At 37.1% G+C, this 20,055-nt stretch overlaps 1 protein-coding gene across 1 annotated transcript in view; it reads right to left on the bottom strand.

Annotated features, from left to right (window-relative positions):
* Positions 1 to 20,055, bottom strand: part of LOC144960706 (uncharacterized) — a 50,881-nt gene that overhangs the window by 24,870 nt on the left and 5,956 nt on the right. Inside the window, exons 3-13 of the mRNA XM_078893996.1 lie at positions 18,300 to 18,471; positions 13,500 to 15,284; positions 12,702 to 12,973; positions 11,622 to 11,799; positions 10,063 to 10,131; positions 7,824 to 8,065; positions 6,853 to 6,979; positions 5,190 to 5,334; positions 3,459 to 3,711; positions 2,173 to 2,441; positions 1,674 to 1,802 (exon numbers count right to left, since the gene is read on the bottom strand). Of these exons, the coding sequence (XP_078750122.1) occupies positions 1,674 to 1,802; positions 2,173 to 2,441; positions 3,459 to 3,711; positions 5,190 to 5,334; positions 6,853 to 6,979; positions 7,824 to 8,065; positions 10,063 to 10,131; positions 11,622 to 11,799; positions 12,702 to 12,973; positions 13,500 to 15,284; positions 18,300 to 18,471 (3,641 nt within the window). The remainder of the gene's footprint in view (positions 1 to 1,673; positions 1,803 to 2,172; positions 2,442 to 3,458; positions 3,712 to 5,189; positions 5,335 to 6,852; positions 6,980 to 7,823; positions 8,066 to 10,062; positions 10,132 to 11,621; positions 11,800 to 12,701; positions 12,974 to 13,499; positions 15,285 to 18,299; positions 18,472 to 20,055) is intronic.

Below are 20,055 nucleotides of genomic sequence, written 5' to 3'. Positions count from 1 at the left end.
AGAGAAGAAGAAGAAGAAGAAGAAGAAGAAGAAGAAGAAGAGAAGAAGAAGAAGAAGAAGAAGAAGAAGAAGAAGAAGAAGAAGAAGAAGAAGAAGAAGAAGAAGAAGAAGAAGAAGAAGAAGAAGAAGAAGAAGAAGAAGAAGAAAGAAGAGAAGAAGAAGAAGAAGAAGAAGAAGAAGAAGAAGAAGAAGAAGAAGAAGAAGAAAGAAGAAGAAAGAGAAGAAGAAGAAGAAGAAGAAGAAGAAGAAGAAGAAGAGAAGGAAGAAGAAGAAAGAAGAAGAAGAAGAGAAGAAGAAGAAGAAGAAGAAGAAGAAGAAGAAGAAGAAGAAGAAGAAGAAGAAGAAGAAGAAGAAGAAGAAGAAGAAGAAGAAGAATACTTTATTGCATCCCAAAAAGGAGATTTTTTTATTATCGCATCACTACTCAAAAATCAATTTTTAATAAATCAAATTTGTAATGTCATTCCCCTGGTTTGTTTGTTTTTTTTACCCTTCTGTCCCCCGAGCAGCAAATGGGGAAGTAGGGTCAGTTAGGCCTGGACAAAAGTAATTTCAGCATCTTATCAAAATGGTAGCAGGCAATTGCCATGGTCCATTTATTGATACATAGCCACTAAAGCTCCATGAGCCTTTTAGCTCCGAAGGAGTTCTTTTCTTCCAAACGACCACCTTTTTTCTTGAGGACTACTTTGTTTTCAACGGACAACTCTAGAAAAACATTATTTTTCTTTTTATAAAAACTAGATCTCTTCAGAACGACTACTTTCCCTTTCAAAATATTTCTCATCAAAAGGATGACTTTTCCAATGATAACATTTTTTTCAGAAGGACTACTTTCCTTTAAAAGACTACTTGAAAAGAGCTAATTCTCCTCAGGACTACTTTCCTTTAAAGGGACTGCTCTTCGAAAGGACTACTTTTCTTGAAAAGAGCTAATTCTCTTCAGAAGGACTACTTTCCTTTAAAGGGACTACTCTTCGAAAGGACTACTTTTCTTGAAAAGAGCTAATTCTCTTCAGAAGGACTACTTTCCTTTAAAGGGACTACTCTTCGAAAGGACTACTTTTCTTGAAAAGAGCTAAATCTCTTCAAAAGGACTACTTTCCTTTCAAAGGACTACTCTTCAAAATAATTACTTTTCTTCCAAAGAGCTATGTGGTCTAGTGGTATGACACTCGCTTGCGGATCAGAAGGTCATGGGTTCGACCTGACAAGGAACATAGTTGAATCCTCGGAAAAGGCTCTTTACTCATATTCTCTCACCATACTCAGGCATAAAATGAGTACATGGCCGTTAACAGCGTTGTCTCTGTCGGAAATAACTTGCAATACCGCCTAACAAGCGTCATGTCCCATGCTACATGTTACGTGTTGCTGTTGGTCAGATACCCCTTGTAAAGTGCTTTGAACACGTTTAGTGGATATTGCCCTATATAAAATCTTTTTTTTTTTTTCAGAATGACTTCTTTCCTTTCAAAGGACTATTTTTCTTCCAAACGGCTACATCTCTTCAGAAGGAGAACTGTACTTTGTCTCGTGTTCTTCTTTATAGTCACCTGGAACAACTACAAAAGACGTCTAACTTCTACGTCATGGCACAAGACCGAAGGGCTAGAGCTGAGGTGGTGGCTGGTTCAGATAAGTAAGTAAGTAAGTAAGTCTCGTGTTCTTACTTGGGAGGGAATTGTGATGAGAAGTTCTTAGTGCCCAACCACAGGGTAACCGTATTAGGAGAGACCAGCGTTTCCTTGGACGTCAACATACGCAGAGACCTCAGCGTCTGGGTACATTCTGTCTTGGCCCTGAAAGATTCAGTAGTAGTAGTAATAATAATATTAATAATAATAATAATAATAATAATAATAATAATAATAATAATAATAATAATAATAATAATAATAATAATAATAATAATAATAATAGTAATAATAATAATAATAATAATAATAATAATAATAATAATAATAATAATAATAATAATAATAATAATAATAATAATGATGATGATGATGATGATGATGATGATGATGATGATGATGATGATGATGATGATGATGATGATGATGATGATGATAACATAATACCAATAAAACACTGTGAGTCAAATAATATATATTGGAAAGGTGATTATATCAAGCTTTGAACTTGGATAAATAATAAAAGAAAACGTACCCAGTTGTAGCCACCGACGTCAGATCCAGACACAAACCCTCCCGTTTCTCCAATTCTGCCCGAAGCTCCACTCGTTTCTTGAGCACATCGCTGTGCTGCACGGCCATGTTATAGAATGGGTAATGACCCGACGAGCAGGCCGAGTCACATGACACTTCATCGCTATGGCAACAACTGCTCTTCTTGTCGAATTTGCCATTGGCAGCATTTCCAGTGCCCAGGATCTCACCGTCCTTGTCATAGTCAAATATTCCTTCCCGTAGAAGAATCTTTAAGAATAAGAATGTTGAAAAGAAGAGGAATAATCAGTGCCGTGTCATATTTTACAAAAAAATATTTATAAAATGAGCTTGTATATATAGCACAATTTCCACTAAACGTGCTCAAAGCGCTTAACAAGGGGTCCTGGCCAACAGCAACACTTAACATATAGAACGAGACATGACGCCTGTTAGGCAATATTACATTTTTTTTTGGACAGAGACAACGCTGTTAACGGCCAGGTACTCATTTTACACCTGAGTACGGTGAGAGAATGCGAAAGAAGAGCCTTCTCCAAGGACTCAACTACGCAACCGGCGAGGTTCAAACCCAGGACCCTCTGATCCGAAAGCGAGTGTCATACCACTAGACCACATAGCCGCATATTTGCCATGACTACACCTGCATCGTGGCCAACTTTTCAAATACCTAAAAAGGGAAACCCTGACTTAACACACGCTGCCATCATGACCCGAAATGGCAGCAAGTTTGGACTACTGTGCAGTTGTATGGTCTAGTGGTATGGACACTCGCCTTCGGATCTGGGGGGGGGTCCTTGGTTCAAATTCCACTCTGAGCGGCGCATAGTTCGAGTCCTTAGAATGGCTTTTTACTCACATTCTCTCACCGAATTCAGTTGCAGACTGAGTAAAACGGGATAACGCTTGTAAATATAGAAATCAGATTAGGTCACCGCTTTAGGTGAGACATTTCAAGTGTCTATTTTTTAATATTCGTTTCTTTAATGTTATTCAAAATAAATATATATATATAAATTATTATGTGAGTTGCCTAAAAAGAATAAGAAACTCTATAACCGATAAAACTACTTTTTGAAAATTGTTAAATCTATAGCAATCTCAAAGAAATCTAAATATATATATTTTTATAATTTTTCATGAAAAATGTATAAAAAATAAAGGATTTCATTTCTTAATGGGTCAACAGATAAGTAAGACAAAAAAAAAAATAAAAAATTACTGATAAAAAAAAAAAAAGGTTGAATTTAATCAACATGTCCAAACCTGGTCTATCTTGGCTAGCGTTTCCGGAGACGGAGGGTTTGAGTCCTGTTGAAGCCGGTGGTACAGATCCAAGATGTACGCCGAGTGCCTTTGCAGATGGAATCGCCTTTCCTCAATGGCCAAATTGGAGAGGCTGTCGCTGTGATGATGATGATGATGACCTTTGACCCCTTTGTCCACTTCCTGTTCATCTTTGCCAACTGTATCAGTGTCCTCGTCATCAGATGTGTCCTCACAAAACCCTCGTAAAAACCTGTAAAACAAAAATTAAAACATTCAATTTTAATGAAAAAAAAATATAATAAAATCCTATAAAATGAAAATCTGAAAAGGGTGACTGAAACAATGAAAGGCAGAGCAGAAAGAAAAATATAAGGAAAAAAAATCCCTAAAGCGAAAGACATTTGAATTGATTAATTACAACAATATCTTTACTGTATTTGTTTTTATTGACTCTATGAATCCTTGATTTGGCTATGAATTCTTTTTTTTTTTTTTTTTTTCACTTAAAATTGATAATTTATATTGTAAAGTGCCCAGAGCTTGTGTTTTACACGAGAATGAGCGCTGTATAAATGTGTATTATTATTATTAATATTATAGTCTTGAGTTTAGAACTGGTTCTGTAGCATTAACAATTCATTGAAAAATCCAACAGGCAAATTGATGATGGTTTTTGTTTTCTTCGTTGGTTTTTAATTGTAATGTTTTAAGCTGAGATCTGCATTTTCTGCATGGATTTTAAATGAACAGTTTCAGAACGGACACAGATCATAGGTCATGACAATTAACTTAAAAACAGACAACAGACAGAGACAATTTCCTGTCGACCGAAGAAATAAATAACAATGTGAAATTGAATGTAAGCTTCAATCTAATATACGAAAAAAGATAAAACGGACGTTTCAGGTTTCCCCTTTATCAACAAAACAGGACGAATGAAACACTGCAGGCGAATGAGATAATGTGGTAGTGGCATTTTTTAAGATAAATGATTCATCTTGTTTTTTTGATAAAGGGGAAACCCGAAACATCCATTTTATCTGTTTTCATATATTAAATTGAAGTTTACATTCAATTTCACATTAATATTTATGTAGACCTATGACTACAAACCAGGCAACATTGAGAATGGAACATCTGAAAGTAGGACAATGAAAGAAAACTCTGACCAAGAGTAAGTAGTCCTTCAGAGCCATCCGGCCCATGGAGCCGGAGTTTATGCCGGTTTCTATAGCGTAAAACAGACAATAGCAATTGCTTGCTATCCTTTGGATGGGATGCTAGTCTATCGCAAAGTACTTTCCGTCAAATCTAACAGACTCTACTACCCATTTGCTGCTGGGTGGACAGGGGGTCAGAAAAAAATCCCGACTGCACCCAGGATCGATCTTGGTCCCTTTGCCTGTGTAGCGAGTGCTCTACCAACTGATCTATTGGGACCCTCCATCCATTAAGGGGACAGTGTAGCTCAGCAGCACAGTATTAGCTTCGTACTCGAAAGGTAGTGAGTTTGATCACCCGCCACTGCGCTGTGTGACTTGAGCAAGTCACCTCGCCCTAGCTCAATATGCGGCGCTGCACTGTGGCTGACACCTGGGTTATTCCAGTCTTCCCTTGGAATAGACTCTAGAGACAAATTTCCCCTATGGGATGAATAAAGGGAATTTTATTTTATTTATTATTTATTAAGAGTAAGGCACATTACAAATTAAAGAATGCAAAACAAACCTTTTCGTGGTCAGTTCTGGCAGAGATCTCGATTTTTCCACGGCAATGTCTTTGGCACAATTACCCAGAGTCCTCAAGTTGCGAATCTGCTTCCAGGTGGTCATGCGTCTGCTTCTCTTGAGGAAAGAGCCATTGGCCGCTTTGGCTGTACAATATAAAAGGTAAACAAGAATATTATTACTATTAGACAGATATGGATGAGGAATAGAGAGAATATATTACAGTGAATGACATAATCAGTCGGATGGTGAAAAGGTTTGAACTGAGATATTGCCAAGTTTAGTTAGAAGGTCAATTTTTATCAAAAATGAGTTCTTGTCATAAATGATTAAATCAACCCTTGTTGTACATCTTAGGGAAATATCAAAGGTTAATTTCATATATAAATATTTTTTACAGCTAGTCAAGTTGAAAAAGTATGAAATTTTATCAAATTTGCTGGATACCTTTCCCGTACATCTGACCATAACTTCATGAAAAATCATCCGATTTACTTCAAATAAAGATTTAAATGCTCTGGGGAGCATTTTCTTTCAGAAAATGAAAAAAAATGCAAATCCAAAATTTACAGATTCCGACTGATTCTGTCATGCACTGACACATATGATAAAGTTATATTTGGAAGTGCAATGAGCGCTGTAAAAATCTATAAAATACATGATAACGATAAGGCATTCAAATTTTCTGGACTTTCACTGTTTTTCTTATATGGTGAAGAACAGTTTTGAGCCCAAAACATTCCGTCTTCGGTATTTTGTTCTGTTGGAGTCTGTTACTTGTATATTACATTTTACAGTCCACAGCTTCTAGCAGCTAAGTATTCATATTGGACATTGATAAGTGTGATCCACAGAACCCAGGACCTTCCTGCTACGCCAACAAAAAATGAATTTTAAAAAACAAAAATTCCCTTTATTCATCCCATAGGGGAAATTTATCTCTGAGATCTATTAAAAGGGAAGACTGGAATAACCCAGGCGTTAGCGGCGGTGCAGTGCAGCGCCGCAAATTGAGCTAGGGCGAAGTGACTTGCTCAAGGCCACACAGCGCAGCGGGTAATCGAACTCGGTACCTTTCAGGTACGAAGCGGAGACCATACTGCAGAGGCACGCTGCCCATCACTTCATTTTCTGTTATAATCAACATAAGTGCCTGCTCCACTCACTTTTCTGAATAAATACTTGGAATTCGGCATGGACCAAACATCACCTATTTACGATCTGAACTGTAAGAGCAATTTTAAACATTTTGCTTTATTTTTTACCATATATTCCAAATGACTCTGTTTACTAGTTTTGTTCAGTTAGTCTTTTAAATATTTACATCAAAACGTGTATACAAAATGATGTCCCTTATGTTGACAAAACAGCACAGTGGAGATTTTGGGTTTGTTTTGTTTTTTTGGGGTTTTTTTTTAGGTTATGGCATAAACTAAGGATTATAATAATAATATAATAATGCTGAAAACTTATATAGCGCTATAACTCCGAGACACCAGACTCTAAGCGCTTAAATTACAAATTCCTTTGGCTGAAACATAATCATTTACACACACAAACACACACGCACACACACACACAACACAACACACAACACAAACCAAACCTATCTTGCTTCTCCTACCATCTACTAGTGAAAACAGAGTTGAAACAAGAATACTTACGAGCACAGTGTTTTTCTAGCTCTCCACTAGAGAGTAAGGCGGCGCACATGGGAGACAGTTTGCCAGCACTGTGGAGGGACAGGGACCTAGGTGTGCCAGGGGTACCCGATGACTGAGAAAGGTACTCCTGGAAACAAGATGACAAAAATAATACATATAGATGACGATGATGATGATGATGATGATGATGATGATGATGATGATGATGATGATGATGATGATGATGATGATGATGACGATGATGATGATGATGATGATGATGATGATGATGTTGATGATAATGATGATTGATGATGATGATGATGATGATGATGATGATGATGATGATGATGATGATGATGATGATGATGATGATGATGATGATGATGATGATGATGATGATGATGATGATGATGATGATGATGATGATGATGATGATGATGACGATGATGATGATGAAAAATAGATATGAAAAGATTTTCCATTTTTCTTTTTTTTTTAATCAGTTCAACACCTCTCTTAAATTGAACTGGGTTTTTTTTCTTCTCGCTCAACTGATGTAATATTTGTCCCTATCATGAGAAAAAGGCTTGCTTAACCTGTAAATCTGCAGGTAGTCATAGCTCAAATGATAGGACTCCCAACCAATACATGACTGACCATTTATGAACCCAGATAGAGTTGAGGGAGTGGGGAATGCTTCCTCTACCATTTGAGTAGCTGGCCTATCCAAATGGTAAAAAGTGATTAATTCCAATTAAATCCTCTTCTTCTTCTCTTTTTTCTTCTTCTTCTTCTTCTTCTTCTTCTTCTTCTTCTTCTTCTTCTTCTTCTTCTTCTTCTTCTTCTTCTTCTTCTTCTTCTTCTTCTTCTTCTTCTTCTCCTCCTCCTCATCCTCCTCTCCTCTCCTCCTCCTCCTCCTCCTCCTCTCCTCTCCTCCTCCTCCTCCTCCTCCTCCTCCTCCTCTTCCTCCACATCCTCCTCCTACCAACCTGTAAAGCCTCCAAACAAATCCTGCCAGGGTATCGACTCCCCTTCATGTTCCAAGTCATGACTCGCCCGGCTTTACCCAGACTCAAACTGATGCCTTCCAAATCCTCCCCACCACCACTACCACCAGCTCCGCCGCCTTCAGTAGTCGAGGCTCCATTCCTCTTGTCTGCATTTGAGAACTGGAAACTACTGGACTGCTCATCTTCAACGTCATCACCAACCGAGCTCACAGATCTGCTGGCTGTAAATAGCAACGACAATAACAACAATAAAAATATTAAAATAATAATTTCTTTTCTCCAAATAGCAGATTAGGGCCCCGATTGTTTCAATATAGCATAATCAAAGCTGCCAACCCTCACCTTCACCTATGAAAATTTGTAAAAAGGAGAGCAAAAATGAGTACGATTTTGGTCCCAAAAAAAAATGTGTACAATCCTTCAAAAACTATAATTAGCCCAAAATCTGATGTTATTCTTAATAATAATAATAATAATAATAATAATAATAATAATAATAATAATAATAATATAATAATAATAATAATAATAATAATAATAATAATAATAATAATAATAATAATAATAATAATAATAATAACAACAACAATAACAATAATAACAATAATAATAATAATAATAATAATAATAATAATAATAATAATAATAATAATAATAATAATAATAATAATAATAATAATAATACTTTTTTGCATCTCCAAAAAAAGGAAATCTTTTTTGTACGGACATGTTATTATTTACACAGTAAAATAAATAGTTAATTAGAATATGTCCTAATCTATATATAAATAAGGAGTGTTTTTAAGCCAGAGTTGTGATTTATATATGAATAATTTCAATAATGCAAATTAAACAATGAGACCATACTAGCAATATTATATTCGATATTTGAATTGATTAAGTAAGTAAACTCACTCTTTATTGACTACATAAACAGTATCCACTTCCAGAATCTACCTATAAATAAACCTGATATGACCCAGCCAGAGAAAATCACACTGAACTCCCTATATGAACTTCCGGGTCAAAAAAATATTATTAAAGTGGTTAAGTACACTAAAATAGTGAACGATTAATTCAATAATGCGTACAATCCTAAGCAAAATGCGTACAATGAACGAAAATGCGTCAGAATACATATTTTTTTAATGTAGGGTTGGGACCACTGTATTATGTTAGGGTAAATTTGATGTCAAAAAGTGATGAGCAAATCAAAATGACCGGAAATGAGTAATTTTAATGTTTCAAGACTAAAGCTTCAAGATTCAAGTTTTTTGTTTTTTTGTTTTGTTTGTTTGTTTGTTTGTTTTTCTTTATATAATTGTAGAGCACTAAGAACCTATGTATGGATTAAGCGCTATATATAGCTCAGTTAGCTTTCCACGCAAAGCGACTGAAATTAATCGAGGGTGATGTTAAGATTTTTTTTTTCTAACCCCCCTGTCAACACAGCAGTGATTGGGTAGCTGGGTTTGTCAGATCTGGTTGAAAGTACTTTCCAATATACCAGTATCTTATCCAAAGGGTAGCGATTGCTATTGTCCGTTTTACACTAAATAAAAACCGGGATAAACTACGGCTCCATGAGCCTACTGACTCTAAAAGTCCTTCAGAGCCATGGAGCCCATGGAGCCTGAGTTTATCCCGGTTTCTATAGCGTGAAACGGCCAATAGAAATTGCTTGCTACCATTTGGATAGGATGCTAGTCTATCGAAAAGTACTTTCCACCAGCTCTATCAGGCTCAGCTACCCATTCACTGCTGAGTAGTCAGGAGGGGGGTCAGAAAAAATTGCGACTGCAATCGATCTCTGTCCCTTTGCTTATGAAGTGAGTGGGTCTACCAACTGAGCTATTGGGACCCCCCTAATCAATGACTCTAACCCTAAAGGACTACTGTTCTTCTTTCTGTGTCAATTGGAGCGATCTATATTACATTTCCATGTGCTCCAGGTCATTGGTCACATTGGCATATGTGCTCAAAGTGACCTTCATAGTGAAGAGTTCTCACAGATTTTGAAATATCTAACATCACGATTGGTCATTTTGGTCAGCTTGACACATGGGTATGTTTATAACATTTTTAAACAAAGCAGTGTGTTTACATTTGTTAAGACATATCCAATCGTTGGACAGCAAAAAATCATGTGATTGATGACCTGGTTGGACGAAAATATGAATATAGCTCGCTCCCATTGCAATTTCTATGTATCTCTTACCAAGCTTATCCTCGTGAGAGGAAGTCTGTGAAATGTACGATGACTCACTCTCTGTCACGGAAAACTTGCCTGGAGGGAAGAAATAATCCAGTTTAAATATAACTTACTTACTAAAACTAGAGTATTTATATAGCGCAATATCAACTAAAAGCGCTCAAAGCGCTTTACAAGGTGTTCCAAGCCAGCATAAACACTTACTATGTAGGACGAAACATATGGAATTGGGTTATACGACCTGCAAATAAGTAATCATCGCCTCCACAATGACCAATATAAAATAACCCTAAGTTTGTTATTTATGGCTCTAAATTAAATTTCCAGAACCTAGGTCATCCTGACATATAATTAACTTGAGACGATGAGTAACACACACATGTGGTATCGTGAGACCAGTTCCATTCCAAATCTATCCATACAAGAGACGATGAGTGACACACATGTGGTATCGTGAGACCAGTTCCATTCCAAATCTCTCCATACAAGTGACGATGAGTAACACACACATGTGGTATCGTGAGACCAGTTCCATTCCAAATCTATCCATACAAGAGACGATGAGTCACACACATGTGGTATCGTGAGACCAGTTCCATTCCAAATCGCTCCATACAAGAGACGATGAGTCACAGACATGTCGTATCGTGAGACAAGTTCCATTCCAAATCTATCCATACAAGAGACGATGAGTGACACACATGTGGTATCGTGAGACCAGTTCCATTCCAAATCTCTCCATACAAGTGAGATGGACCAGTGGATAAGGCAATAGCACTCACACCCAGAAGATGAACCAAATTCCCCGTCCAATGTTGGCAGCTCATTGGGGTTTTTTTAGCAAAATAATTTGGCTCCTATTTTGTTGGGGTTTTATTTTTAGTTTTGTTTGTTTTGTCTATTATTGTGCCAAGCCCTTAGGGCACAAAATGTTCCATTGTTTGCTGTTTTGTTTTTATTGTTTTTAAGCGTTTTACGGCACTTGCAATGCATTTAGATCATATCAGTGCCAGTTAAAAGGATGAAGCTTGGATCGTAAAATCATTCTAGATGTGCAATTAATAGGACTTAAGGAGATAGTAAAACAAAGGGGAATGGTACAAATAGGGAACAGATGCAGATTCCAAGAGCGCACTACCAGTGTTCTTAGTTTGAGATTACCTAAACGTTTCATCTAGACACCAGCACAAGATCCCACTCAAATGCTTACAAATCATATGTCAACAAAAAAAAAAAAGTTCATAACAGAGAGATGATTTACAAGGGAAAAAAATATCATCTATCAAAACCATAACTATACATTCAACCAAAACCATAACTATACATTCAACTGTTTCCCTCCCAGCCAAGGACTCCGACCATGGTCAGGGCAAATTAGTAATCTTATTCCAAGACAAAGACAGAAAGCAATTGGAAAACAGATACAGGGGGATAGAATATACAGCAAGTACCTCCCTGCCCACTATGGGAGGTCGGAAACCCCATCCAATGAAATGAGCTAAAAGTACTTTAAGCACCATAAAAAAAAACCTATGAACAAATTAAAGTTAAACCTGTACACGTACCTTGTGAGCCTCCATCAAAAGACAGGAAGTAGGCATCCTTGTGGGGTTCGCAGCGCACGGTGATGTCAGCTGTCGTGTTGGAGGTACGACTGCCACTGAGAGAGTCCACCTCATCATCCTCCCTGTCCTGCCCATCATGACGATGACGGGACAGACTGTCAGTGGACAGGACATGATCCTAAAAGGAAATTAAACAGATTGGAAGTGGATCTTTATTTAAAACAACAATTTCTATGTGCAAGAAATTTAGCCCCTATTTCTCAGCTTAAATATTTTTTTAAATAATATAAAATATGAACATTTATATAGCCATTTCTCATCATATTATGGACATATATTCTGAGACACAACACCATCCAAAAATCAGTGCTAGAGGGAAAAGTAGCTGGCAGAAAGGCATGGGGCAAACTAAGGAAGTCCTGGATAGGAAATATGTGGAGGCAACACAACTGGCAAAAAGATAATCAACTGCTCGGTAATGGCCCTTGAGCGTGAAGAATGGCGTTCCATGACATTCGACCTCTGTAAGGAGACGGAACTCCAGTAAGGTAAGATATCTCATCATGATGATACAGGCTAGTACTATTACTCTCAATCAGTAATAAATAATAATAATAATAATAATAATGTAAATCATTTATACCACGCCTATTCCTTATTATAAATAAAAACATCAAAGCTACAATAAGAGGTCATACACAATACATGCTTAAGATGTTCATATCATGAAAAATAATCCATAAACGGAAACTGGAAACTGGTTTCAATCTATAAAATATTTCCTAAAATAAAATAGGTCTTAATATTTGTCTTAAAAGTAGCTTCTTTATTGCATTTTCTTAAGGAAATTGGAAGAGAGTACACATTGGATGAGAAAAACAGGAATAATTTGAAACCTAAACATAATTTCAAAACAATCGAGTCCGTTCAACAAAGACAAACCATCACAATTTTTTTTACATTCTTTACTTTATTATTATTACTTTAATTATAACCACAAACTTTCTGGAATCTACATTTACACAAAGAGAGATCAGAGAATTGAAAATGGGAAAAAACAAAGATGCCCACCCCCATTACCTGCGACGTATTGACAGGCGGCGTGAAGAGAGGTTCGTTACCACCTGGGAAGTCGATGAAGTCACTAGAGCACATCATGTCCCTCTCCGACGATGACACGTCCATCGAGGTTCTACTTCCTGTTCCAGACACCTCAGACTCACAGGGCCCCGAGTAGAGGTCTTCATTCTGCAGGAAGGAGTCTCGAAAAGCCCCCATAGCTGCGTAGGATCCATTGAAGGAATGTGGGAGGACGATCTGTCCACCCTGCGTGTCTCCAGGACCAGGAAAACCTGTGTAGAGAAGGCACAAAATTGTTGACATCACTCAGCTTTTCATTATTGTTTTCAGTCAGACAGGCATTTTATTGATATGTTCTCACCAAATTATATCAATCAGATCAGACTATAAGATCACTTAGAGGAATACACACAAATGTTTACAGAATACATAATTAACAATACATAACAGAGACATGATTTACAAGGAAAAAAATACCATCTCCCAAAACTATAACTATACATTTGGCTGTTTCCCTCCCAGTCAAGGACTCCAGCAAGGGCTGTGACAAAACTAAATAATCCCATTCGAAGGTAAAGACAGAAAGCAACTCGGAAAAAAAAAAAACAGATATAAAGGGATAGAAGACACAGCATGACCTCCTGCCCACCGTGGAAGATCAAACGACCCTGCCCAGTGTTTACTTGTGACTCAAGAGGACTGTAGCAAATAGGCCAAGATAACCTTAATGAAATAAAACCCAATCAAACAACGCATTTGCTATAGCAGTGTGAGAGAACATAGAAAATGTTTCCATACCTGTGTGTAAAGAATCCTGAAGGTTATAAGCAGCACAGGAACCTTGTAACGTCACTCCTACCGAACTTTGTAGCTTGCCATCGTACTGTACAGTGGTGAAATCCTCATCAAAGAAATAATCATTCAGAGTATCCTCCCCTTGTAGCAACAGTCTCTGGTTCTCACCGCTATGAGTGACGGAGTCACTCTCGTTCATCACACCGCCTGACACTGCGCCTTCTTCCTCATCCTCCTCCTCATCCTCGAGTCTAAAATTAGTCAAATGGTATCGACCACCACTTCCCCCGCGAGTCCCGACTCCAACTTGGGACGGATTTGTCACGTTGTCGTAGGAATCTTCTCTGTCCATTCCAATGGATTCCTGACCCGTGGGGTTGGAAGTGGCTGAATTATTACTAATAGCGTAGGTTAGCATTGAATTGACACCGCTACAACCACGACGTTCCTTCTCAGAGGTTGAGGCTTCGTAGTTAGATGGATTTGTGTTAGCAGAAGTGGTAGCTTCACTGTTGACTGCTGCTGTTGTTGTTGTTACTGTATCAAACGTCCCTTTTGAATTTGAATTAGTTTGAGGAGTTGTGTGGCTATTCGAGGTGGCGGCAGACGTTGCCGCCTGTTGTTTTCCTTGCTGTTGTTGATGTCGAGCAGGTCGAAGTTTGATTGTGTCTACATGGTTTTCACTATTCGACGACGATGACGTTTCGTCGTCGTCATCGTCATCATCATCATCGTCGTCATCTACTTCTATCTCTTCTCTAGATTCACTATACACTTCATTGGAGAAATACCCACTCTCAGGCCTTGTCCTACCATTACCTCCCCCTCCCCCTCCTCCTCCTCCCCCTCCGTCTTTCACTCCTGAGTTTGTCTTTGATTCGGTTGGGGAGATGTCTTTCCAAGATGTCAGCCTGGGCTGTTTGACCACAGCGGCCATCACAACCACATCACTTCCCTTATTTTCCTCATGGTTTTGTAGAATACCTGCAGCAGTTTCTGGAATTCTGTATTTACCTAGTTTTTCACAGTCTAACACGGTCACATTACTATGATATCCCCCACTCTTACTCCGAACGTGTCCATTTCTTGATTTCTTCGGACTAGGATTATTAATGATGATGTCTGCCGAGGAAGCAGAAGATGAAGCGGATGATTTTGACTTTTGTGGACTCATTGAGATGCTACTGTTTTTAGAGCTCGGCGAAGACGAAGAAGAAGAAGTCGAACAGGAAGAGTAGATATTGTTGTAGTCGTGTCTGTGGTGATGAGGACTCGTCGTTACCGATGATTTTGACGGATTATTTGCACTATTCTTTTTACCCGATGACATTTTTCGGGTCAGTCTGGGGCTTCGAGTCGTGTCGGAGTTCATTCGACTGCGTCGACTGTTGCTACTACTATTTTTAGAGTTGGTGTTCGTGTTGATGCTATTTTGATTGTTGGTTTCGTTCATTGTGTAATGATTCATTGTCGTCTGATGTTGTTGTTGGTGTTGATGATGATGATGATGATGAGGATGATGATGTTTCGGAGGTGAGAATGATGTCGATGAAGGTGGCAACCCTGTTGAATTTAAAGAATATTTTGGCGGGCTGTGGTTGGTGGCATTGATGTGGTTCAGCCTTCCATCACTACTGCCACCGTTGACGACGAAGTTTGAAGGATCGGAGGTCATGTCCTTGAAAGATGACGGGGAAATAACAGGACAGGCTCCCCCTCCTCCACCTCCGTCTATCAGATTTGTGGGCGATACATCAGTCCATGTGTTTATCTTGCTACCATCAAACCCTGCAATGGTAGAAAATACAATTATTTGTCATTTGACTCTTGCAACAAAAATATACATATTATATTTATTTAGCTTTTTTTATATAGCGCAATATCCACTAAATGTGCTCAAAGCGCTTTACAAGGGGTCCCTGGTCAACAACAATATATAACATGTAGGACGAGAGAATGTGAGTAAAGAGTCTTTTCCAAGGACTCAACTATGCGCTGAGCGAGGCTCAAACCCAGGACCTTCCGATTCGAAAGCGAGTGACACACCACTAGACCACATAGCTGCACATGTACTACTACTACTACTACTACTACTACTACTACTACTACTACTACTACTACTACTACTACTACTACTACTACTACTACTACTACTACTACTACTACTACTACTACTACTACTACTACTACTACTACTACTACTAATACTATACTACTACAACTACTACTACAACTACTACTACTACTACTACTACTATTACTACTACACTACCACGACTAATACTACTACTACCACTACTACTACTACTACTACTACTACTAATACAACTACAACTACAACTACAACTACTACTACTACTACTACCACTACCACTACTATCACTACTACTACTACTACTACTACTAGTACTATCACTACTACTACTACTACTACTACTACTACTACTACTACCACTACTACTACTACCACTACTATCACTACACTACTACTACTCACTACTACTACTACTACTACTACGACTACTACTACTACTACTAGTACTACTAGTACTACTACTACTACTACTACTACTACTACTACTACTACTACTACTACTACTACTACTACTACTACTACTACTACTACCGTTGCTTCTGCTGCTGCTACTGCCACTAATGATAAAACTTATACCAACATCCCTTATTTTTAAAAATTTATTTCCATTTCCATTGTATTTATTTTCCAAAAAGTCTACACGTTTTTATACTTCACTTTCTAAACTGCATTACACAGTTCCTTTCCGCCTCCCCTCTGTTCACTTAATTAATTGCACACCTTTTAGAAATATCTATTGTTCTATTTTAATTCGTGCTTCCATACAAAGGAGCACACTATTTCCTGCCCATCAATGTTTTGTTTATTCATCTTAACAACGCCACTACCACATCATCTCCTTCATCTGTAGTGTTTCATTAATCCTGTTTGTTGATAAAGGGGAAACCCAAAACGTCCATTTTATCTGTTTTTGTAATTAAATTGAAGCTTACATTCAATTTCACATTGTTATTTATTTCTTCAAGCTTCAAGCTTTGAGCAGCAACATTTACATTCTTGAGGATTTATCACCTCATTTATAAATCTGTTTCTTTGAAAGGGGGTCCCAATAGCTCAGTTGGTAGAGCACTTGATACACACGCAAAGGGACTGAGATCGATCCCGGGTGCAGTCGAGATTTTATTCTGACCCCCCCCCCCCCCCTGTCCACCCAGCAGTGATTGGGTAGCTGGGTCTGTTATCCAAAGGGTAGCAAGCCATTGCTATTGTCCATTTCACACTACAGAGCCAGATTTTTTAATGCCAAATTACAAAAACTTAGTGATCTTTTAAAGCCTTTTTTTTTAAAAATAAAAATAAAAGTAGTCCTTCGGATCCAGTCGGCCCATGAAGATGGGAGTTTATATTGGTTCTTATTGCATGAAATAGACAATAGCAGATGCTTGCTACCCTTCGGATAGGACACTAGTCTATCGCAAAATACTTCCAGCCAGATCTATTAAAAACCCAGCTACCCAGTCACTGCTGGGTGGACAGGGCTGTCACAGACAGAAAAATCTCGACTATGTGTGAAGTGAGTTCTCTATCAACTAAGGTATTGAGACCCAAATTCAAAGCTGTTTAGCATGGGAAAAAAGTGTGTTTGGCACTTCGGCATTAGAGAAATAAACACACTAATTTTACTTTCTATACACAATTAAATCAAGACATTAACCCATGGCAGTGAGATCAGTAAATCAAGATAATGATGATGATGATGATGATGATGATGATGATGATGATGATGATGATGATGATGATGATGATGATGATGATGATGATGATGATGATGATGATGATGATGATGATGATGATGGTAATGATGATGATGATGATAATGATGATGATGGTGGTGATGATGATGATGATGGTGATGATGATGATGATGATGATGATGATGATGATGATGATGATGATGATGATGAATGATAATGATGATGGTAATGATGATAATAATGATGATGATGGTGGTGATGATGAAGACGATGATGATGATGATGATGATGATGATGATAATGATGATGATGATAATGATGATGATGATGATGATGATGATGGTGATGATGATGATGATGATGATGACGATGATGATGATGATGATGATGATGATGATGATGATGATGATGATGATGATGATGATGATAATGATGATGGTGATGATGATAATAATGATGATGATGGTGGTGATGATGAAGACGATGATGATGATGATGATGATGATGATGATGATGATGATGATGATGATGATGATGATGATGATGATTATGATGATAATGATGATGGTGATGATGATAATGATGATGATGGTGAATGATGATGATGATGATGATGATGATGATGATGATGATGATGAAGATGACGACGATGATGATGATAATGATGATGATGATGATCATGAAGATGACGATGATGATGATAATGATGATGATGATGATGATGATGATGATGATGATGATGATGATGATAACGATGATAATGATGATGATGATGATGATGATGATGATGTAACAAAACACAAGATGAAAATTTAACCCCACCCCCCTCTCTCCCTAGAAAAAACAAAAGTTCTGTCAGCCACTCCTAACAAATTGTGGTTCCTTCTCCAGATAAATGATTGCCATGTGAAATTTTCAGATTGAAGAAAAAAAAAAAAAAAAAAAAAAAAGGATCCATCACCCTCTTCCTCCCCACCCAACCCCACCCCCCACCTCCTCCTCCTTCTACTTTACCTTTGCCCGTAGAGTTGTTTTTTCGATGTCCTAGGGCGCCTGTCCCCATCTTAATGACAGGGCTGGGCTCCATTGCCAGGGAATTGTGGGGAAAGGATGCCGGTGGGGGCGGGTCGTTATCCAGATTACTGGCACGAGTCGTCAAGTTAGCAGATGTCAAATTGGAGGGGTACTAGTGAAACGGGATCAAAAAGATATAATTCAGTTATAGAAAAAAAGAAAAACAAAACAAAAAAAGGAAAAAAAAGAAAAATAATCGATATAATGGATCTATCAAAAAAGAAATATAACCAATAAAATGGATCTATTAAAAATATAAAAAAATAAAAATAATTAATATGATGGATCTATTAAAAAAACCTAAAAGAGAAAAATAATCAATATGATGAATCTACTTTTTAAAAAGTAAAATAATCAAAAAAATGGATATATTAAAAAGATAATAATCAATATCATGGATCTATTTAAAGATTTTAAAAAGGAAAATAATCAATAAGACGGATCTATCAAAAATATTTTTAAAAGAAAAACAATCAATATGATGGATCTATTAAACAATTAAAAAATAAATATAAACAATATATGAATATGATGGATTTATTTTAAAATAAAAATGTTTTTAAAAAAACAATATGATGGATCTATTGAAATATTTTAGAAAGAGAGGAAGAAATAAATGAGCTTGTACACCATCTAATATCCACTTATCATGTTCAAAGTACTTTACATACACAGTGACCTAAGCCAACAATAATATCACGTTAACACAGAGAGATGATTTACAAGGAAAAAAAACATCATCTCTCACAAAAATACAATAATTGGAGTTTCACATCCAAGTAGAGCTGTCATCTGCATTTTTTGCCAAATTGGGACCTACAATTTACCAAAATTTGCCAAGAAATTTGCCAAAAAGACCAAAATTTGCCCAAAAAAATTTGCTGAGGAGAACTAAGCGTTTCAGTAAAAACTAACGCGCGATACAGAAAAAAAATATATAAAAGACAATTTATTACATTTAAGGAGGTTACATTTATTTTACACGATAGCGTTGTTACAAAGATTTTAAAGGATCATTATCTGTAGAGAGTAGCTTCCCTTGGTTTGGGCCCAGGCAAAGCTGCAACATTATCAAGTTTCGCACCTTTTTTTTTCATTATTTTGTTTTCGCTTCTTTTTTTTCCCAAAATTTGCCACGCGATTTCCCAATTTTCCCAAAATTTGCCACGATTTGCCAATTTTGGGAAATTTGCCCAAATTTGCGGATCGCCATGATATTTGCGGCCGCAAATTGATTTTTGCGGCCGCAAAAAATGCAGACGACAGGTAGAGTATTTATTTTTTTATTTTATTTTGTTTTGTCTTGTTTTATTTTCCTATCCCTTCCACAAATATAACAAAATTGGGTAGTTGGGTCTGTTTAGACCACTTCACAAAAGTTATTTTGCGATAGAATGATACCATATTTTAAAAAATAATACAATAATCTTAATTTGCTGATTTCCTACCTACTTTTTAGAAATATCCAGTATTCTATTTTAATTCGTGGTTCCTTACAAAGGAGCATATAATATTTCCTGCCAACCAATGTTTTGTTTATTCATCTTAACCACGCCACTACCACATCATCTCAATCATCTGTGGTGTTTCAATAATCCTGTTTTGTTGATAAAGGGGAAACCCGAAATGTTCATTTGATGTGTTTTTGTAATTAAATTGAAGCTTACTTTCAACTTCACCTTATTATTTATTTCTT

The sequence above is a fragment of the Berghia stephanieae genome, chromosome 15 (genome assembly GCF_034508935.2).
Source record: "Berghia stephanieae isolate SIO BIC M18660-M18661 chromosome 15, UCSD_Bste_1.3, whole genome shotgun sequence".
Taxonomy (NCBI): domain Eukaryota; kingdom Metazoa; phylum Mollusca; class Gastropoda; order Nudibranchia; family Aeolidiidae; genus Berghia; species Berghia stephanieae.
Note: the sequence above shows the minus strand (reverse complement) of the source record. Positions and strands in the feature narration are given on the sequence as shown.